Source organism: Heterodontus francisci, chromosome 13, assembly GCF_036365525.1.
Source record: "Heterodontus francisci isolate sHetFra1 chromosome 13, sHetFra1.hap1, whole genome shotgun sequence".
Classification (NCBI taxonomy): domain Eukaryota; kingdom Metazoa; phylum Chordata; class Chondrichthyes; order Heterodontiformes; family Heterodontidae; genus Heterodontus; species Heterodontus francisci.
This window is the reverse complement of record NC_090383.1, coordinates 96126475-96150165: the sequence shown is the minus strand read 5'-3', so window position 1 is coordinate 96150165 and position 23691 is coordinate 96126475. Positions and strand designations below refer to the sequence as shown.

General features: G+C 42.4%; 1 protein-coding gene across 3 annotated transcripts in view; it reads right to left on the bottom strand.

Moving 5' to 3' along the window:
* LOC137376519 (tetratricopeptide repeat protein 7A-like) overlaps positions 1–23691 on the bottom strand; it is a 319646-nt gene that overhangs the window by 212805 nt on the left and 83150 nt on the right. For 2 of the 3 annotated variants that reach the window (XM_068045223.1, XM_068045225.1), the window contains exons 9-10: positions 9604–9741; positions 2202–2285 (exon numbers count right to left, since the gene is read on the bottom strand). In XM_068045223.1, coding sequence (XP_067901324.1) covers positions 2202–2285; positions 9604–9741 — 222 coding nt within the window. The remainder of the gene's footprint in view (positions 1–2201; positions 2286–9603; positions 9742–23691) is intronic. The other variant, XM_068045224.1, reaches the window with a different exon arrangement.

Here is a 23691-nt window from a genome sequence, read left to right as displayed (position 1 = left end):
ACTGACTGAATAGCTCTGTGGAGAGCTGGCATAGAATCGATGGGCCGAATGGCTTCCTTCTGTGCTGTAAATGACTGACTCTACCTTCTGATTTCAACGAACACCACATTTTGGAGATGGGCGGGGAACAGAGAACACATCAGACTTTTTAACAGCAAGATAGGCCAATCACAGACTGCATCAGGACTTGATGACGGTAAGCCCTGCCCACTAATCGGAATATACCGACTACAGAGCCCAGAAGGCTACATCAAATTAACATAAATCACAATGTTTTTAGTTTCAACTGATGCACATTCAACAGAAAAAATATATTTAACTATACACAAGGGGTTTATTTTATAATTGGTTTATTAAATCGACCATGTGCTTATTTACCATCCCACAGGGGAATGACTCTTCCGGTCATTCTGTTCATCCTCTCACAAGTACTACTTCGGTTAAGTTTTTACATTATATGTGCAGGCCCAGATTTAGGTGTCTTGCATTTCCCTGCAAGAAGTTCTCCCTAAACCTGAACAATAATTTAACAACTTGCCATTTTTTCTTATCCCCTACATTATTTGACTAGACAAACAAATTATGCAGTTGCGTGGCCTTGAGCTCCCCTTCACCCTATGTTACATGCATAGATGCATTTATTTGAGAGAGACTACCTATCTAAAGTAGGTAAAGAAAACATTTTCCATAAACTAAAAAATATTTCCCTGATGGCCTCCAAACACATCTCTCAAATTTCTTTCCAAATGCTTTCAGTGGCTACAGGAGCTTTCCTCCACCCTATTATCAACTTATTTTAAACTAGCATAACATCTAACTCACGATTAACAATGCCAAAGGAAATCTACGAGCAGACAGTCAATAGTTAAAGTCTTCTTAACATTATGCAACATCATGAGCATGGTAAATGCAGTATGGAGTAGATGAATGGCAACAGAGAGGAGCCATGAGACCGACTTTGTAAATATCAGAGATCTGAGTTATGAGGAAAGACAGGTGAAACTCTGCTCTTTAGAAAGGATGTGACAGAGGAGTGAACTTAGAATGTTTCAAGACAGTAAATAATGTAGTGTACGTAAATCTGGAACACTATTTCAAGTCAAACAAGAGGGTACTGGTTTAAATTAACAATCAGGAAGGTTTTTTGTACACAAAACTAAACCACAACAGAAATGGAGTTCTGGGTAAGGTACAGGAGGCAAAACTCAAATCATTTTAAGAAACATTTGGATGCAGTGATGGAGGAATGCTGCAATTTTTTATTCTGGATGCATTAACTCAGATGGGCTATACGGTATTCCTTATCCATATTTATTTTGTGATAAGAGAAACACGGGATAGGAAGATGTATGGCATCACATCATTGGCACTGTGACAGCATTACTGTGCAGCAGTTATCGGGAAGTACACTTCCATATGGTATAGTAGTTAGTACTTACATACAATTACCACTTACTATACAGTAAAACATTATGTACAGATAACAAATGTGTCCACTGCACAATACACTACAGCAACTAATACTAATAGAAACATACATCCCTTGGTACACTAACACCCTAACTCTATAGGGCAGCAATAAAAATGTTTGTGTACTATATTGTATGCTATACATCATGTAGCTAACACATACACAGATGCATAATAAGTAGCGTATGAATACTGTACACTATAGACAATGAATTATTTTCAGTGGTTTGATTTGTTAAATTAGGCATCCACTGTGCATTGTCACTGCCTTACACAAATGGTTATGACATAGAATACAGCTTTGATAGTCAAAAGACCCTGGCTTTATAGGCCTTATAGTTTTGGACAGTTTGGAAGGGCTGAACAAAGGAATTTAATGCAGAGTTGATACAGTTTCCAAGATTTAACCAGGAAGAGCAATCACGTTCATTCCCAACTTCCTGTACTAAAACTAAAGACTAGTTTCTGGTTAGCTAATCTGCAAATTTTGTGTTTGCACATGGTGAAACATGTGCGTGGCAACATGAAGCAGATTACAAGAAAAAAGGAGGGAAATTACAATTTAGTCGAAGAATTGCTCTTTAACTTCATATACACACTAAAAAACCCAGGATGACAAAAATCCTTCAGAAAAATTTTTCTACCACATTTAAATGTTCTCAATATTGCATCAATAAGAGGAAAGGAATGAAGGAATGCAATGACAGCGATACTGCAATCAGTGACCTTACCTTCCCACAAGCCACCAGTGAAAGCGCTAATTGATACCATAGGTGAAATTCATTGAATGCAAACTTCATCGCTCTCTCCAAGCACTGAAGAAAGAAACATTTCAATATGAGATGTATGTTTGATAAATACACCATTAAAGGAAGCGGATTAGCAAGAATACCATGCTGCCTATTTGACTATTATACATCACCAAACCTTACAGCACTTCTCACAGCAATTGCTATTCTGACACAAAATTTGTGTTAGTTCAAAAAAGCAAGTGACACTCTATGTTTCACATTATAATCATGCCATCTGGTGGGAGCTTTCCCAAACTCTTTTTTAAAATGCTAGATTAGGAAATGGAGAACGTAGAATGGGAACTAGGCTAAAATTACAGCACAGAAACAGGCCACTCGGCTCAAATCTATACTGCCGTTTATGCTCCACATGAGCCTAAAACCACAAAATTGTCCTCAGTGACTTTTGTCAGGGAGGGTAATAACTTAGACAGGGTATCTGTTCATGATCACTATTCAGTGACCCCTGACAGAAACTGCATATACGATTGGCGATGAAGACAGGATCAGACTCATTTACGATGTTCCCCATGGTCTGCAATCACTCATTGTCTTTGCTCACACACGCAGATTACTTCCAAGACAAGGTGCTGGCAGGCATCCCAGGGAGGAACAAAAAATAAGACACTAGTTTCAGTTACCAAAGGAGGACATGAGAAATCATCTTCCTAGCAACTATTGCCTTTACCACATACCATGCAATCATCTCGGGCATTGATTTTGTGTTTTAGCAGACTGCTTTTCTCAAATTAGCACTTACTGTTATATCAAGCATGGAAAGTTTAAGACTTAAGACAATATAGGAGGTCAGCATGCTGTCCTTTTAACTTTCAAAACTTGTTTGAAACTAGCCAAAGCTACTTGGATTAAAATCTCCTCTCTGATGGTTAGAAGTGAAATGAATTTGAGCAGTCTCAACACATCACACAAAACTATTATCTGATACTAAATGCAAGCTCACAGATACTTTTGGAGATTAAGGCTAAGGTACATTATTGAAGCCAAGCAGAAGGAATTTTACTCTGGACCTGGACTGTATTATACCCATTATTTGATGGTGATATTGTACAGAAGAATTGAAGTAAGGTTATTATACCTTAGAGGTACACATCGATGAATCCTATACCAACAAAATGTATGCTTGAATTCACAGAACACTTGAACATATGAGGTACCTTAGTTGGTGCACTGTTGCTGGCTAAGCTCATTCTGAACTCTTACTCAACCATAGTAAGCTAAGATGAAGTCATGTGGATTGACTCCACTACACTTTTATAATACATTAAAGATCCAGAATGAGAAAACACAGTGCACTTTGTCGAACATAGTTTTCCACTCTTCTTAAAGAAACAGAAATGTAAACTTCAGAGAACATATAAAGATTCAATTTAATACAAAAAATACCCTATTTCAACAAAACTGACTATCTAGCATTATTTACTATGTGACATGTAAAATGCTTTGGTTCAAGTGTTATATTAGAATGGAAAACAGTGTATTTCTTCCCCTATCTGACTTTCTCTAATCTTCCAATGAAGTTAGCAATTCCTTGCTGGTTTATTATTCCATGACTGCTAATAGCTTTCCAGTGGCTTGCACACCATTAATTATTATCCATACATCATCAGGTTTTTCAACTGCAGGGACATCATAATTAAACACACCTCTGTTGTCACCTAACATCACTTCCAGTAGGGGTCACAAGACAGCAACCAGGAGCACATATCTAGGCTGATTTTCCCCTGTATAGCTCAGGAGTTCAAAGACAGTTGTAGCACCCAAATCACTATCTTGGTTCTGATCAGCTATTTCAACAGGCTGGAGATTAAACTTGGGGCCTTTCTGGTATATGGGTTAATCTACATAATTCTTGGAAAATGCAAAAGCAGGTTGATGAAGCAATAAAAATGGCAAATAGAATTTTGTTTTTTATAAATAGAAGCAGAGGGTACAGGAATAAACAAGTAATAGTGAACTTCTACAAGTCACATGCGCGGTTTTGGGCACCCCATTATAGAATGGATATTAAAGTCATAGAGCGCGTACAACATAGATTCACAAGGATGATCCCAGAAATGGGAAACGATAGTTATAAGGAGAGACTTTAGATGCCAAGACAATTTTTATTGGGACAGAAAAGCCATGAGAATATTTAATGGTGGTTTTTAAAAGGTATCTGCAAATAAAAATCTTCTTCCGAAGTTACTTCATTATCCTGCAGTGACAATCATTCCTCCTACCATTTGTCCTAATGCTGTCTGGTCACATGCACTGCAGTTCAGATTCTGAGCAACAAATACATGCATGGCCATAAGCTCCATGTGAGCAATGGGGTGAGAATCATCTGCCACATCAAAAAGTATTTGTTTCATTCAATTATTCCCCAGCTCCAGTTATTCCCTCACGTCCTAATAGAAGTATAACATAAATTCAAAAAAAAAGAACATGCTAGAAACACACAGCAGGTAAGTCAGCATATATGAAAAGACGACAGGTTCATGTTTCAGGCAGGGACCTTCTTCAGAACTATTCCCCTATTGCATGTACCACTTGACCTGCTGAGTGTTTTCAGCGTGTTATGCTTTTGTTTCAGCTTTCCAGCATTTGTAATTTTGTTACTTTTTATTTGTACAAATACATATTTGCTGCCCCCAGCATCCCCTATTCAAAAACATATGATAAATGTAAACCTGGAAGCCACATTAATAGCTGATCTACAGATATCAAGCAAATGACACCAGAACTGAGAGGCTATAACCATTAAGAAAGACTGAAATAGCCTGGGGCTCTTTTTACTAGAAAAGAGAAGGCTGAGGGGTGACCTGATCGAGGTCTTAAAAATTACAAAGGCATGTGATAGTGTAGACATAGAGAAGAGGTTTCCACATGTGATGGAGTTCAAAACGAAGGGTCATAAATATAACATAAAGGCAAAATACTGCTGATGCTGGAAATCTAAAACAGAAACAGAAAATGATGGAAATACTCAGCAGGTCAGGCAGCATTTGTGGAGAGTAAAACAGAGATAATGTTTCAGGTCCATGATCTTTCAAAAGTCATCGACCTAAAAATTTACCTCTGTTTCTCTTTCTACTGATGCTGATTGACCTGCTGGTCATAAGTATGTTAGCCACTAATAAATTGGATAAGGAATTCAGGAGAAACCTCTTTACCCAGAGAGTCGTTGAACTTGCTAACATATGGAGTAGCTGAATCAAATAGCACAAATGCATTTAAGGGGAAGCTTAAGAGTTGGGGTCAAGTGAGATGTAAAAAATGTTTAAATCTCCAACCCAGTCCAACCCAACCCAACTCACTTACTTCCGGGTTTAATGGAGGCAGGATAAGGAGCAGATAGCCAATGGTTGGCAATTTAAATAATATGAGGTTGTGAGCATCACATTTAACTTCCTTTACAGGTTTAACCTGGTCGGCAGGATTTCATAGGCCTTGGGAACCCTACCAGCTCAAGGAAGGTGAGGACAGCTTCAGCGAAAAGGTGAGTGGCCTTATGGCACGGCTTGTGGGACACGAGGAGCAGGAGTGCCTTACTACCCCCAACTCCCCAATCTTAACCTCCTGGGATTGGACAGCCCCTGGGGTCGGGGATTGGACCCCCTCACGACCCCCCACCCACAGCTGACTTCTGGGCAGGGATCCTGTCAAAACAAAAAAATCACAGAATGCAGGAAAATCCAGATTTCCCATCCAAAATTCTGACCCCTCGGAAAACCAACCCTGTTGATATCAGGGCCGATGTTGTCACTTGCAGACGAGTACAAAAATAGGGACATAAATATAAAATGGTTATTAATAAAAGAGTTCAGGAGAAACTTTACCCAGAGGAGTGGTTATAACATGGAACCTGCTACCACATGGAGTAGTTGAGATGAAAAGCATAGCTGTATTTAAGGGGAAGCTAGGTAAGTACATAAAGGAGAAAGGATATGCAGATTTGGTTAGATGAAGCAGGGTTGGAGGAGTCTTGTGAAGCATGAACACCAGCTAAATGGACTGTTTGAGCTATAATTACCATGTAATTTTAGTTAATGTAGATGTGTGGTTGTCCTTAAGTATTAGAAATTAACACATTTTTCAATAATTGTTGAGCGACTATGCATAATTTTCTTTGAATACATTTAAGGCTGGGATAGACAGATTTTTGGTCTCTCAGCGAATCAAGGGACATGGCAAGCGGGCAGGTAAGTGGAGTTGAATCCTAAGGTCAGCCATGATTGTTTTGAATGGCGCAGCACGCTTGATGGGCCATATGGTAAACTCCTGCTCCTATTTCTTGTGTTTTGCTCAAAAAGCAGAGAGTACCTCTTCACTTACAGACTGACTATCTTTCAAAATCACATGGCCTTATTAAAATAGCATGTTTTTTTCACCCGAACAGATTCAGGAGATTGCTTCATGTCAACAAGTGACTAATAAGGGATTGCTTTGAAGATGTACTACATGTTTGACAACTTAAGTGCCAGCTGGATGTCTTGCTATGACATGACTGATCCATTGTTGCTACGAAGAACTGTGACTGTACCAAACAATGAAGAGCAAAATGACAATTAAAAACATGAGAAACCAGGTTTGGAAAATCAGTTTTCAGGGTCACCAAAGTTTGCTGGAGATTGAAGAAACTACTCTCACATGTTGGTTCCTGAGCAACTACCAGACTTTTGCTCATCTATCTGCATTACATCCCTTTGAGGGGTATAATAGAACATTACTGGACCAAATTTAAATTTGACAAGATAGTTTACTACAAAGAGAAAGTGCATTGGGAAATGTTTTTCACTTCTGTACATCCCTGCTTTTTCGAAGACTCTTTTTTAAATAACAGGTTTACAGAGAATCAGTTGAACAAAAATCACAAAAGGAAAAGATGTGAAGCATTTTGAAAGATGAGAAAAATCACAGTGAAACGAGTCTGCATCACCTCAGTCTAGGTCTTGGTGGATATTCATCCATGACATAACTGCCCATATTTTGGGACGACGCTGCAGTCTCTCTCAGCTAGGGCTTGGTTGGGAAAACATGGATTATCTACCATATAGGTTTTGGATCGTCTTTCCAAATGATATGCTTCCTAGGTTGATATGTTCCAGGGAAACCAGGCATCAAGCGTGCATCAAAGAATGTTGTCATAACCTTTCAGACAGACGGTGCTCCCAACTTGCATAAAGCCCAGATCTGTTCCATTGCATTAGTTTGTTTTAAATGAAACTGACTGCTCAATACTACTTCTTGCCTCTCACAAAATAAACCCTTACAAAGGCAAATGAGTGGGATTATGGTAAATGGAGGACGCACATCATCAAAAAAAATTAGACTCTACAAGGCCAGTATTTTATCTTTTTTCTTCATTCTGCAGTCTCTAAACATAGTAGAACCACATCAAAGTGGTACAGATTTAAGAGAGGCCCCAGTCGTCCGCACCAATTCTCCAACATTATTTTTTCCCTCCAGCTACTTCTAGATGGCAATATTTGGTAATAGTATGAGAACTGCTCCATGTAGCAGTTTACATATTCTACCAACTGGAACTTGATTGATAGATACCCAGGACGCAGCTGTGGAACAGCTGAAGTGACTCATAACCTGATTCTAGGCTTCTTCTCTGCATGATAGCAACAGTGCAGGATAGACACAGTCATCCATTTGGTTATTGGTTTTCCTGTGGTCTTTAAACCAAAGAAGCAACTTAAGTTACTCTTTTTGAGACACAATACTTCAATGTTGTGCAAGAGTCCACATTATGGAAACAAGAATGCTGAAAAGATTTCCTGATCCAAATAAAAATGGGAATTGGTTTAAGATAAAAAAACTTCTGATGAGTCCTTAGGATTACCTCATCAGATTAGAGATAAATTACAAAAAATCCCCAGTAGTTCACTAAGATATTGGCCCTGATATGTATTAGGGCAGGGTGGGGAGGAAGAGTTCTGGTCAGGAAAATCAGAAGTCCGAGTTTTCCCACACACTGTGGAGATTTGACTTCATGGCATGCGCCTTTTTTGCCCCATAAGGTTCCCTGCCTGAAAATCTGCTTAGCTGACAGGCTTCGCTGCCTGATTCACAGGTTGGGAGCACCAGATTTGACCGCAGGAGCAGGTAGGAAACCTAATGTTGTTTTGATGGGAGCACAGGGGGAGGGTGTCTGATCATAAGGAAGGTGGTAAGCAAGGAGCTGCTCCTCCTGGCCCACAAGCAGTGCTGTAAAGGTACTTTTTCCTCAAAGTTGTCTTCTCCTCCTTTTACCTGCCAGGTTTCCCAAGGCCTGGGAAACACAGCCGGCTAGGGTTAAACCTGCGAAAGGAGTAAAACATGAGGCTTCCAGCCTCACTATAATATTTAAATGGACAAACCACATCCTGGAAGCAGATTGGCTGCCCTCCCCCTGTCCTGCCTCTGTTGAACCTGGTGGTATGTAGGTTGGAGGCAGGTTGGGGTTGGGTTTGCGATTTTGAAAACTTTTACATCTCACCCAACCCCAAGCCACCCATATTTTTTGGCGGGTGGGATTAAAATTATCCCCATTGAATCAGAACTAATGATAACAAAAGGGCAATTTACCACATTAAAACAAAGCTATAATCAAATACAATGTGAGGTTTGATTGGTGTGAACTTGTTAACAACTAACGTCCCAAATAGGAACCAAGTAGGCCTAATTAGGCACAGTTTGCAGTAAGTTATACAAAACAGTAGTCTCCCGACAATTGAAGTGCATAGAGGTTATGAAAGATTGTAAGCCACAATATGAATAAAATTAGATTCCAAATCAATATCAATCAGGAGCTGGAGAGACTCCATAACATGTTGGACATTGTAAGAACTAAGCAGTAGAGCCAACCTCAGCGCAGTTTTGATCAGACAACAAAGACTTCCTGACGTTTAAATAAGAAAGTGTAGATGAAAATTAAGAAAGTGAAATTTTAGAAATGAACATGTATTTTCAAGATGTCTATTTTGGGTAACCGATTGGAAAGGAACTTGGTAGATCATCTGAAGCACGCTGAGCTCAGAGAATTTGTCTACACACTAAAATTAGCTTTATTCTTTTCCAATCCGAACTGTTCTTACCACCATTCTGCTCACTATTATTGTATTTCTATTGTAGTATTTATCTCGCTGTACATCTGTTTGAATGCATTACATGCTACTTTACAATTACTAATGAAGACTAATTTTCAATAGACACCTCCTTTCATACTGACTACTCTATGATTCATATGTCTAACTTGGTTCCAATCTGCATCATCTGCAGCTAAATCTGTGCATCTGAGTCAACTGATGCACATACCTCATTCTTCTATTCAAAAATAAAATTAATTGCTTACTTCTGAGAGCATTTCATACTGTCCCCTTCTGCCCATAGTTATGCTCAAGAGGTCGTACAGTGCAGAGGCATTCTGGAAGCTGATGCTGCGGTCCTCTCTCTGGTCTGGCGCACGACTTATTACAGCATCTCTGTTTGCCTGCACAAATGTTCAAAAAGTAAGTTATTATTTTTAAGAAGATATCAATGCACAAGTTATCACAATTCAGATTTTCTTTTTGGTCAAGCTGAAGGGCCAAGTCCTACACTGCAGGATGTCACTAAGCTTGCAACAAGAGTTGAGGTAAATCAAACTGATTGGAACAGTAATTGGATGAAACCAAGCTGGAGTTTCAAAAACCTGAAGCTTGTAGAAGGGTAAGGTTTCTGCAATTTTGAAGTCCTGAGGTTGGGCCTTCAGACTGGGAAATTCTTGATTCAGATCAAATGATTTGGCGATAGACACAGGGATCAATAAAGTTTTTGTTCGACCGATTTCAATCTAATTGATGAGCAAGGAGGGGAGAAAAATAATTATTTCAGCCCAATTACAGCTTGATTAGACTAGTCTTATGTGAATATATTGAATATCAGCTCCTGAAAGTTCCCAACTGGTGCAGCTGTGTCTTTAGCATTACAGGAAAACCTTTAGAAATTTCATTTTGTTTTAAATATGCCCAGTGTAAAATTCATAATATTGTCATTTCAAATTTTGGTTGCGCCTGGAGATAGCATCTTGAGCTGTGTAAAACTAGGGCAAGTTAGAGGTCTGTCCGTGATGATGCAATCAAGCAACAAGCGTATTGCACAACAGTGAAATGTATTAGCTTAAGTGCAACATGTCATTACCATGGCCAAATCTGCTTGGTGATACTTGGTGCATATATCTGAAACCACAAACAAAGGTTGCTAACTAGTTAAGGTATCATTCTTTGTGATTTGTGAACACCAAATACACTGGAGCAGACCTTCTCTTTCAACAAACTTGAACCACTAGTTCAATTAACTCAGTGTTGATTAATACATTAGCTACTAATCACATGCGGTTAATTGGGAATCCAGGTGAGACTAAATACATTACTGTTTATTTAAAAAGTGGGTAATAGATACCATCGCAGGACATGTGATCTCAGTACACATAAAACATGGTGTATGCATCTGTCCTTTAGCCTTTTTTGTGCATTTATTGGTAAAATGGTGTTGTGTTTTTGATTGTACAAGTGCTTTACTTCGTGGCTTGCTGAATAGTACTAGATGTTAAGTAAATCTACACATGAAGTACATTTCATAGAATCATAGAATGGTTACAACGCAGAAGGCTCGGCGTGTCCGTGCCAGCTCTCTGCAACAGCTATTCAGCTAGTCCCACTCCACTGCCTTTTCCCTGTAGTCCTGCAAATTTTTTCTCTTCAGATAATTATTCAATTCCTTTTTGAAAGCCATGATTGAATCTGGCTCCACCAAACACTCAGGCACTGCATTCCAGATCCTAACCATTCGCTGCATAAAAATGTTTTTTCTCATGTCACAATTGCTTCTTTCGCCAATCACTTTAAATCAGTGCCCTCTGGTTCTCAACCCTTTTTTATTCTTTCACGGGACGCAGGCATCACTGGGAAGGCTTGTATTTATTGCCCATCCCTAATTGCCCTCAAGAAGGTGGTGGTGAGCTGCCTTCCTGAACTGTTGCAGTCCATGTGGTGTAGGTACATCCATAGTGCTGTTGGGAGTTCCAGGATTTTGACCCAGCGATAGTGAAAGGACAGCAATATAGTTCCAAGTCAGGATGGTGTGTGGTTTGGGGCAGAACTTGCAGATGGTGGCATTCCCATGCATCTGCTGCCCTTGTCCTTCTAGGTGGTAGAGGTCGTGAGTTTGGAAGTTGCTGTTGAATCAGTCTTGGTGAGCTGTTGCAGTGCATCTTGTAAATGGTACACACTGCTGTCACTGTGCGCAGTGATGAAGGGAGTGAATGTTGAAGGTGGTGGATGGGGTGCCAAACTGGCTGTTTTGTCCTGGATGGTGTCGAGTTGCACTCATCCAGGCAATTGGAGAGTATTCCATCACACTTCTGACTTGTGCCTTGTAGATGGTGGACAGGCTTTGGGGAGTCAGGAAGTGAGTTACTCGCTGCAGAATTCCCAGCCTCTGACCTGTTCTTGTTGTCACAGTTCTTATATGACTGCTCCAGTTCAGTTTCTGGGGTCAATCGTAACCCCCAGGATGTTGACAGTGGGGAATTCATGCCATTGAATGTCATGGGGAAATGGTTGGATTCACTTTTGGTGGCAATGGTCATTGTCTGGCCTTAAGAGGCAAGTTATATTCGTGCCAAACAGCAGCCCAAGCCTGAATGTTGTCCAGGTCTTGCTGTATGTAGACACTGACTGCTTCAGTATCTGACTGGCGAATGGTGCTGAACATTGCACAATTAGCGAACATCCCACTTCTGACCTTATGATGGAGGGAAGGTCATTGATGAAGCAGCTGAAGATGGTTGGGCCTAGGACACTACCCTTTGGAACTCCTGCTGTGATGTCCTGGGGCTGAGATGTTCAACTTCCAACAACCACAACCATCTTCCTTTGTGCCGGGTATGACTCCAACCAGCGGAGAGTTTCCCCCCCGATTCCCAATGACTCTAGTTTTGCTAGGGCTCCTTGAGGCCATACCAAGTCAAATGCTGCCTTGATATCCAGGGCAATCATTCTCACCTCATGAGTTCAGCTCTTTTGTCCATGTTTGGACCAAGGCTGTAATGAGGTCAGATGAGTGGCCCTGGCAGAACCCTAAATGAGCGTCAGTGAGCAGGTTATTGCTGATTAAGTGCCGCTTGATAGCACTGTTGACAACATCTTCCATCACTTTGCTGATGATTCAGAGTAGACTGATGGGGTGGTAATTGGCTGGGTTGGATTTGTCCTGCTTTTTTGGACAGGACATACCTAGGCAACGTTCAGGTAGATGCCAGTGTTGTAACTGTACTGGAACAGCTTGGCTAGGGGCGCGGCCAGTTCTGGAGCACAGGTCTTCAGTGCTATTGCCAAGATTGCGTCACGGCCCGTAGCCTTTGCAGTATCCAATGCCTTCAGCCATTTCTTGATATTATGGAGTGAATCAAATTGGCTGAAGACTGGCATCTGTGATGCTAGGGACCTTAGGAGGAGGCCGTGATGGATCATCCACTCAGCACCGCTGGATGAAAATGGTTGCAAATGCTTCAGTCTTGTCTTTTGCACTGATGTGCTGTGATATTTGTGGAGCCTCCTCCTCCTGTTCGTTGTTTAATTGTCCACCACCATTCATGGCTGGATGTGGCAGGACTGCAGAGCTTAGATTCGATCCGTTGGTTGTGGGATCGCTTAGCTCTGTCCATCGCATGCTGCATACTCTGACATGCATGTAATCCTGTGTTGTAGCTTCACCAAGTTGGCACCTAATTTTTAGCTATGCCTAGTGCTGTTCCTGACTTGCCCTCCTACACTCTTAATTAAACGAGGGTTGATCCACCAGCTTGATATGCCGGGCCATGAGATTACAGATTGTGGTTGAATACAATTCTGCTGCTGCTGATTGCCCGCAGTGCCTCATGGATGTCCAGTTTTGAGTTGCTAGATCTGTTCAAAATCTATCCCATTTAGCACAGTAGTAGTGGCACTTAACACTAAAGAGGTTATCCTCAATGTGTAGCCGGGACTTTGTCTCCACAAGGACTATGCAACGGTCACTCCGACCAATACTGTCAAGGACAGATGCATCTGCGACAGGTAGATTGATGAGGACGAGGTCAAATAAGTATTTCACTCTTGTCGGCTCCCTCACCACTTGCCGCAGACCCAGTCTAGCAGCTATGTCCTGAAGGACTCAACCAGCTCTGTCAGTAGTGGTGCTACCAAGCCACTCAGTGATGGTCATTGAAGTCTCCCATTCTATGCACTTGCCCCCCTCAGTGCTTCATCCAAGTGATGTTAAACATGGAGGAGTACTGATTCATCAGCTGACGGGGTAGGTGGTAACCAGGAGGTTTCTGTGCCCGTGTTTGACCTGATGCCAAGGAACTTCATGGGGTCCGAAGTCAATGTTGAGGACTCACAGGGCAACTCCAATCCGACTGTCTACCACTGTGCCAATGGGAACAGTTTCTCCCAATTTACTCTGTTCAGACCCTTTATGATTTTGAAAACCTCTACCAAATCTCCTCTCAACCTTCTCTTCTCTAAAGAGAACAGCTCTAGCTTTGCCAATCTAGCACATAGCTGAAGTCCCTCATCCCCGGAATCATTCTCATAGATCTTTTCTGCATCCTCTCCAATGCCTTCAGAACCTTCCTAAAGTGTGATACTCAAATAGACATAATACTCCAGTTGAGTCTGAACCAATGTTTTATAAAGGGTCACCACAACTTCCTCGCTTTTATACTGTATGGGCTGAACTGCCGGGGCCGGAAATGGAGGTGGGTAGGAGGTAAAAATAGTCCCGCCAGCCACCATACCAATTCGTCAGCTCCATCCCGCCTCTGGGCCATTTTTGTGGAGACAGAATGGGTGGGGAGGTGGCGAATCACTAAGAGCCCACTGAGGTCGATTCCAGTTTCCCGCAGGCAGTGGGGGCCAGTTTAGGTGCCTATGGAGGCCACCTGGCAGCAGGCCCGGGGGCCAATGCTCCAGGCAGGCCTGGAGGCCCTGCCTGCCTGGATGGGTGCAGAAACAGCCACAGGTAGCCCTGTAAGGGGGCTCTGCAGCACCGAGGGTGGCCACCTAGCTGCAAGATCCATCTTTTAAGTTTAAAAAAAGTTGGAGAGAGGGTGCCTTCATTTTGAAGCACCCTCTGCCTTACTTACCGTCTAATGCAGGCTGCTGCTCCTTTGAAGTTGGAAGGCCTCTGATTGGCCCTCCAGCTTCAAGAGCCCATCCAGACAGTGAGCCCATCTCCAAGCCAATTATGGAGACACCCCCGATGAAAATCACAATGAGTGACTGTTTACCTCCGAGGTCAGGTTTATCACCCAGAAACAGTCCCAACCTCTGTTTCCTGCTCCCGGATGGGAAATCCTGCCCTATGCCTCCATTTATAAAGCTCAGGATCCCATATGCCTTAACCACTTTCTCAACCTATCCTGACACCTTCAATGAATTGTGTAGATATACCCGCAAGTCCCTCTGCTCTTGGACCCCTTTAGAATTGTACTCTTTTGTATTGCCTCTCTTCGGTTTTCCTACAATACTCCAGTTGAGGCCGAACCAGTTTCGTATACAGGTTTATTGTAACTTCCTTGCTTTTGTACTCTATGCCCATATTCATAAGGTCTAGGATCCAGTATGTTTTATTAACTGCCTTCTCAACTTGCCCTGCCACTTTCAATGATTTTTGCACCTATACCCTCAGGTCTCGCTGCTCCTGCTACTGCTCCCCCCCCCCCTTTAGAATTGTACCCTTTAATTTATATTGCCTTTCTTCTGTTTTCCTACCAAAATGAATCATTTCACAGGTACAAGGTTAAGTTGGGGAAACTGGGGTTGTTTGCCTTGGAGCAAAGGAGATCGAGGGGAAATTTGATAGGGGTGTAAAAGATTATGACAGGTTTGGATAGGGTAGACAAAAAACTGTTCCCATTAGCTGATATAGAAGGAAGAGGGGAGACAGATTTAAGGTTTTCAGAAAGACATGCAGGGGGAGATGTGAGGAAGAACTTTTTTTTACGCAGCGAGTGGTAATGACCTGGAACTCGCTGCCTACGAGGGTGGTGAAAGCAAAGACCATCAATGATTTCAGAAAGGAAATTGGATGGGCACTTGAGGAAAATAAACTTACAGGGCTACGGGGATACCGCTGGCATGGACTCGATGGGCCAAATGGTCTCCTTCTGAGCTGTTACTTCTCTGCTTTAAATTTTATCTGCCACTTGTCCGGCCATTCCACTAGCCTATGCCCTCTTGAAGTTGATCAATATCCTCCTCACAGTTCAAAATACTTACAAGTATTGCGCCATCTGCAAATTTAGAAATTGTGCCCTGCACACTCAAGTCAAGTCATTAATATAAACCAAGAAAAGCAGTGGTCTTAAGCCTGACCTCTGGGGAACCCCACTGTATACCTTCCTGCAGTCCAAGAAACAACCATTCACCACTACTGCATTTCCTGTCATTTAGCCAACTTTGTATCCATGCTGCCACTGTCCCTTTTATTCCATGGGCTCCAACTTTGCTGACAAGCCTGTTATGTGGCACTTTATCGAACACTTTTTGAAAGTCCATGTAGACCACAGCAACCGCATTACCCTCATCAAACCTCTCTGTTACTTCATCAAAAAACTCATGTCAGTTAAACACGATTTGCCCTCAATCAATCTGTGCTGGCTTTCCTTAATTAATCCACATTTGTCCAAGATGATCATTTCTAAAAGCTTTCCCACCACGCAGGTTAAACTGATTGGCCTGCAGTTGCAGGACTTTATCCTTACACCCCTTTTTAAACAATGGTGTAATATTTGCAATTCTCCAGTCCTCTGTATCTAAGGAGGACTGCCTCCACAATTTCCACCCTTACTTCCCTTAGTATCCTCAGATGCAGCTCATCCAGTCCTGGTGACATCAATTTTAAGTATAGCCAACTGTTCTAATAAGTCCTCTTGATCAATTTTTACCCCATGCGGTGTCGCAACTACCTCCTCTTTCACCACAGCTTTGGCAGAATCATCTTCTTTGGTAAAGACAGATGCAAAGTACTCATTTAATACCTCAGGTATGCTTTCTGTCTCCATGCGTAAATCCCCTTAATGGTCTGAAATCAACCCTATTCCTCCTTTTACCCCCCTTTTACTGTTTATATGCCTGAAGATGACTTTTGGATTCCCTTTTATGTTGGCTGACAGTTTCTTCTCACTCTCTCTTTGCTACTCGTTTTTTTCCATTTCCCCTCTGAATTTTCTATATTCAGCCTGGTTCTCACTTGTATTATCAACATGACAAGCTGTCATACGCACCTTTTTTCTGCTTCATTTTACTCTCTATCTGTTGTGTCATCCAGGAAGCTCTGGACTAGTTTGTCCCACCTTTCCCCCTCGAGGGAATATACCTCAAGTTTACCTGAACTAACTGCTCTTTAAAACTGCTCTTCAATTACAGTTGACTGCCAATCTTTGATTCCAACTTACCTCGGCCAGATCCGTTCTCATCCAACTGATATTGGCCCTCCCCCAAATTATTTGTTTTTACTCTGGATTGCTCCTTTTCCATAGATAACTTAAACCTTATGATGTAATGATCACTGTCCCCTAAATGTTCCCCTACTGACACTTGATCCACTTGTCCCACCTCATTCCCTAGAACCAGATCCAGCAATGTCTCCATCCAAGTTGGACTGAAAACATTATCTTGAACATACTTTAGAAACTCTTCTCTTCTTTGTCCATTACACTATTAGCATCCCAATCTGTATTAGAATAATTGAAGTCCCCATTATAACTACTCTATAGCTTTTGCATTGCTCTGTAACTTTCTTACAAGTGAGTTCCTCTATATCTTTCACATTACTAGGAGGCCTGTAGAATATACCCAGCAGTGTAATGGTACCTCTACTCTTCCTTAGCTCTAAGCAAAAAGATTCTGTCCCTGACCCCTCTAGGACATGTCCTCTCTCCAGCATTGTAATATTATCCTTAATCAACACCGTCACCCCTCCTCCTTTCTTTCCTTCCTTAAACTTTCCTGAATATCTTGAATACAGGTATATTTAGTACCCAGTTGTGACCTTTTTTAAGCCAGGTCTCAGTTAAGTCCACAACATCATACTCCTGTGCCTGCAGCTCACCAACCTTATTTAGCATATTCCGTGCGTTCACATACATGCACTGAACTTACTGCATTCCCTCTTACTCTTATCCCACCAAATACCTTACAATTTCTTACGTTAGTACTATCTGTCTCTCCCAATTCCTTACATACCTTGGTTTTCCTCTAATATTCCCTCCTGGTTCTGAACCTCCTGACAAGTTAGTTTATCTATATTGTGTGGATATATGCAAGGGGTTTTCAACTAAAATTGGTGCATGTGGCTAAAATGGTATCACAGTAGCCATACCTGCAGTTAGTCAACAATTTTTACTGGAAAACACTGAACTAACTAAGTCAGTCAGTAAATGTCATCAAATTCCTGGGTCTCAAGTAAAAAGAAATTAGAACATCTCATGCCATCACACTGCATAAATTAGCGATTAAAACGCCTAAACTATTTCACTACCATCAGATGATCAATAAAATAAACATAAATACGATAGATCACAAAGTTATATAGCAGTTATATACTTGAAACAAAATAGTAGCATCTGATAGAAAATCAATTACAACAGACTTTTGGAAATCTCTCTTCTCTCGAGAGACAATGGATAAGCGCCTCGAGGTGGTCAGTGGTTTGTGAAGCAGCGCCTGGAGTGGCTATAAAGGCCAATTAGAATCATAGAGAGATATAGCACTGAAACAGGCCCTTCGGCCCACCGAGTCTGTGCCGACCGTCAACCATCCATTTATACTAACCTATGTTAATCCCATATTCCCTACCACATCCCCACCTTCCCTCAATTCTCCTACCAGCTACCTACACTAGGGGCAATTTACAATGGCCAATTTACCTATCAACCTGAAAGTCTTTGGCTGTGGGAGGAAACCGGAGCACCCAGCAGAAACCCACGCGGTCACAGGGAGAACTTGCAAACTCCGCACAGGCAGTACCAAGAACTGACCCTGGGTCGTTGGAGCTGCGAGGCTGCGGTGCTAACCACTGCGCCGCCCACTCAATTCTAGAGTGACAGACTCTTCCACAGGCGCTGCAGATAAAATTGGTTGTCGGGGCTGTTACACAGTTGGCTCTCTCGTTGCGCTTCTGTCTTTTTTCCTGCCAACTGCTAAGTCTCTTCGACTCGCCACTCTTTAGCCCCGCCTTTATGGCTGTCCGCCAGCTCGGGCGATCACTGGCAACTGACTCCCACGACTTGTAGTCAATGTCACAGGACTTCATGTCGTGTTTGCAGACATCTTTAAAGCGGAGACATGGACGGCTGGCAGGTCTGATAACAGTGACGAGCTCGCTGTACAACGTGTCCTTGGGGATCCTGCCATCTTCCATGCGGCTCACATGGCCAAGCCATCTCAAGCGCCGCTGGCTCAGTAGGGTCTATATGCTGGGGATGTTGGCCGTCTCGAGGACTTCTGCGTTGGAGATATGGTCCTGCAACCTGATGCCAAGGATTCTCCCGAGGCAGCGAAGATGGAATGAGTTGAGACGTCGCTCTTGGCTGACATACGTTGTCCAGGCCTCGCTGCTGTAGAGCAAGGTACTGAGGACACAGGTATGATACACTGGACTTTTGTGTTCCATGTCAGTGCGCCATTTTCCCGTGCCCTCTTGGCCAGTCTGGACAAGTTTCCAGAACATATGAAAACCATTGTATTACCTGTAGAATGATATCCATTTCGCAGTGTACCAAATATACTTTTCTATCAGTCAATAAATACTAAGCTCCCAAGGGTTTTTCAGCAGCAACGGTTGACAATGGTAGTAAATGTAACAGTCATTGCCATTCTTCTAGGGATGGTGAACTGGACAAAACTGATATGGTTGAGGATCTAATAAGAACTAATGGTGAAATTTTCGGTGCATTGTAAGTAACAAAATTGTAAACTTGTTCTTTAAAATCTATGATTTTCTTACACATAAGGCACAGGGGAAAATTTACCTGCAAGTGCATGTAATAATCCTAACAAATAGTTTTTAATATAGGCATTCACAAAACCCCACATATGATACACAATCATTCAAATGAAGCCATGCTCGACTTTGCCAGGCTAGATGTAGCCTGAAACTTCTTGTGATGTCTCCCATAAATACATTTGCTGGGCTGTGAAACAGAGCTGAGAAGGAAGGAAAAGGAGGAAGATTTTGGTGTCTACACTGGCATTGGCATCACCTGGGTAACTTTACATAATCACATCTACGAACACTCACACCACCAGAAGACACCACATAATGAAAACAGGATATAAAGAGTCAACTATTTGAAAACACACAAATGCACGCGTGCACAATGAGTGCAAGAGAAAGCATGTGAATGCAAGAGGGGAGTGCACAAGACAGCACATGAGAAAAGAGCAAAAGCAAGAGGCAGACATAGTGATGGGAGAAAAGGACAGAATCCGGGAGCAAAATTGTAAGGCGCAGAGAGAATGATAGAGAGTGCGTGCATGAGAGAGAAAGCACGAGAGCGCAGGCATTCATGCAACAGCATGTAGAGCAAGAGAGAAAGTGTGCAAGAGTGCGAGAGGGACTCTGTCAATGACTTTCAAGGTAAAAGTCTTGACATGCAGACCCCCACCTGCCAAGAATGAGGCAAATTAATTTTGTCATATGAACATTTGATTTTAAACTGTTGCTGGAGTGAAGAAATGACTTGTTCGAAGATCACCAGACACTGGGCTGGAAGGACATTTGCGGACCAAGAGACGCTGCTCGTGGAGACAAAGGGCTATTCCCTGCTCCAGTCATAGAGTTGTACTGCATCGAAGCAGGCCCTTCGGCCCACCACGTCCATGCCGACCATAATGCCTATCTAAACTAAACCCACCTGCCTGCATTAATTCCATACCCCTCTATGCCTTGCTCATTCAAGTACCTGTCCAGATGCCTCTTAAATGTTGCTACTGTTCCTGCCTCCACCACCTCCTCTGGCAGCTCATTCCAGGTGCCCACTATTCTTTGTGTGAAAAATTTACCCCTTTGACCCCCTTTAAACCTCCTCCCTCTCACTTTAAATCTATGCCCTCTAGTTTTAGTCACCCCTACCATGGGGAACAGACTCTGGCTATCTACCCTATCTATGCCTCTCATAATTTTATATACCTCTATCATGTCCCCTCTCAGCCTCCTTCGCTCCAGGGAAAATAGATCCAGCCTAACCAATCTCTCTTTATAACTCAAGCCCTCCAAATCAGGCAACATCCTTGTAAATCTCTTCTGCACCCTCTCTAGCTTAATCACATCTTTCCTGTAGTGCAGCAACCAGAACTGCACACAGTACTCTAAAATAAAAGCAAAATACTGCGGATGCTGGAAATCTGAAATAAAAACAAGAAATGCTGGAACCACTCAGCAGGTCTGGCAGCATCTGTGGAAAGAGAAGCAGAGTTAACGTTTCGGATCAGTGACCCTTCTTCAAAACTGACAAATATTAGACACGTCACAGGTTATAAGCAAGTGAGCTGGGGGTAGGGCAAGACAAAACAAAGGAGAAGGTGCAGATTGTACAAGGCCACATAGCTGACCAAAAGGTCATGGAGCAAAGGCAAACAATATGTTAATGGTGTGTTGAAAGACAAAGCATTAGTACAGATAAGGTGTTAACGGACCGAAGATTGAACAGTAGCAAGTGCAAACATGAAAAAAAAGTGGGTAAGCAAACTGAACAAACTAAGATGAAATGAAATAAATGCAAAAAGAAAAAGAAAGATTGTAAAAAATGTAAAAAATAAAAAAATAAAAATGAAAGTAAAATGGGGGGCTGTCATGTTCTGAAATTATTGAACTCAATGTTCAGTCCGGCAGGCTGTAGTGTGCCTAATCATGAGACATGAGACAGTCCCTGCCGGACTGAACATTGAGTTCAATAATTTCAGAGCATGACAGCCCCCCATTTTACTTTCATTTTTAGTTATTTTTTATTTTTTACAATCTTTCTTTTTCTTTTTGCATTTATTTCATTTCATTTTAGTTTGTTCAGTTTGCTTACCCACTGTTTTTTTTCATGTTTGCACTTGCTGCTGTTCAATCTTCGGTCCGTTAACACCTTATCTGTACTAATGCTTTGTTTTTCAACACACCATTAACATATTGTTTGTTTTTGCTCCATGACCTTTTGGTCAGCTATGTGGCCTTGTCCAATCTACACCTCTTTTGTTATCTCTTGCCCCATCCCCACCTCACTTGCTTATAACCTTTGACATTTCTAATATTTGCCAGTTCCGAAGAAGGATCACTGACCCGAAACGTTAACTCTGCTTCTCTTTCCACAGATGCTGCCAGACCTGCTGAGTAGTTCCAGCATTTCTTGTTTTTATTGCACACAGTACTCCAAGTGTGGCCTAACCAGCATTATGTACAACTGTAACATGACATCCCAACTCTTGTACTCACTGCCTCGGCCAATGAAGGCTAGCATGCCATATGCCTTCTTCACCACCCTGTCTACCTGTGTTGCAACTTTCAGGGAACTATGTACTTGCACCCCAAGGTCTCTCTGCTCAACACTCCCCAGGGCCCTGCCATTCACTGTATATGTCCTGCCCTGGTTTAGTTTCCCAAATTGCATCACTTCAGACATGTCTGCATTAAATTCCATTTGCCAATCCCTTGCCCACTTTCCCAGTTGATCTATATCCTGTTGTAACCTTAGACAACCTTCTTCACTGTCCACTATACCAACAATTTTGGGGGCATCTGCAAACTTACTAATCATGCCCCCTACATTCTCATCCAAGTCTTTGATATATATGACAAACAACAGAGGGCCCAGCACCGATCTCTGCGGCACACACCGGCCTCCAATCTGCAAAATAACCCTCCACTACCACCCTCTGCCTCCTATCACCAAGCCAATTTTGTATCCAATTGGCTAGCTCACCCTGGATCCCATGTGTTCGAACCTTCCGGACCAGCCTGCCATGCGGGACCTTGTCAAAGGCCTTGCTAAAGTCCATGTAGACAACGTCCACCGCCCTGCCCTCGTCAATCCTCTTGGTCACCTCCTCAAAAAACTCAATCAAATTCGTGAGACACGATTTCCCACGCACAAAGCCACGCTGACTATCCCTAATCAGACCTTGCCTTTCCAAATGCATATAAATCCTGTCTCTCAGAATCCCTTCCAATAACTTTCCCACCACTAATGTAAGGCTCACCTGCCTGCAGTTCTCTGGCTTATCCCTGCTGCCCTTCTTAAATAAAGGCACAACATTAGCTATCCTCCAGTCTTCCGGTACCTCACCTGTGGCTAATGATGATACAAAAATCTCTGCCAGGGCCCCAGCAATCTCCTCCCTTGCTTCCCATAGAATCCTAGGATACACCTGGTCAGGCCCTGGGGATTTATCCACCTTAATGCGCTTCAAAACCTCCAACATTGACATGCTCCAGGATATCGCTGTTCCCTCCCTTGTACTCACTAGCTTCCATGACCTTCTCCACACTAAATACAGATGAGAAGTATTCATTTAAGACCTCGCCCATTTCCTGTGGCTCCACACATAGATTATCACACTGATTCTTAAGGGGACCTACTCTCTCCCTAGCTACCCTTTTACTCTTAATATATTATAGAATCTTTTAGGATTCTCCTTTATCTTATCTGCCAGGGAAATCTCATGGCCCCTTTTCGCCCTCCTAATTTCCTTAAGTGTAGTCCTACATCCCCTATACTCCTCGAGGGACTCGCTTGATCCCAGCTGCCTATACCTGACATATGCCTCCTTCTTTGTCCTGAACAGACCCTCAATATCCATCATCAACCAAGGTTCCCTAAACTTGCCAGCCTTGCCCTTCAATCTAACAGGAACATGCCAGCCCTGAACTCTTACTATCTCACTTTTAAAAACCTCCCACTTGCCAGACGTCCCTTTACCTGTAAACAGCCTCCCTCATTCAACTTTTGAGAGTTCCTGTCTGATGCCATCGAAATTAGCCTTCCCCAATTTAGGACTTCAATTTGAGGACCAGTCCTATCCTTTTCCATAACTATCTTGAAGCTGAGAGAGTTATGGTCACTGGTCCCAAAGCGCTCTCCCACTGACACATCAACCACCTGCCGAACCTCATTTCCTAAGAGGAGGTCGAGTGTAGCCCCTTCTCTAGTAGTGCCATCCACATACTGCTTCAGAAAACTATCCTGGACACACTTATCAAATTCTTCCCCATCTGATCCCTGAGCACTAAGGCAGTTCCAGTCAATATTAGGAGAGTTAAAATCACCCACTATTACAACCCTATAATTCCTACACCTATCTGCGATTTCCCTACATATATGCTCCTCCAATTCCCTCTGACTATTGGGGGGCCTATAATATAATAC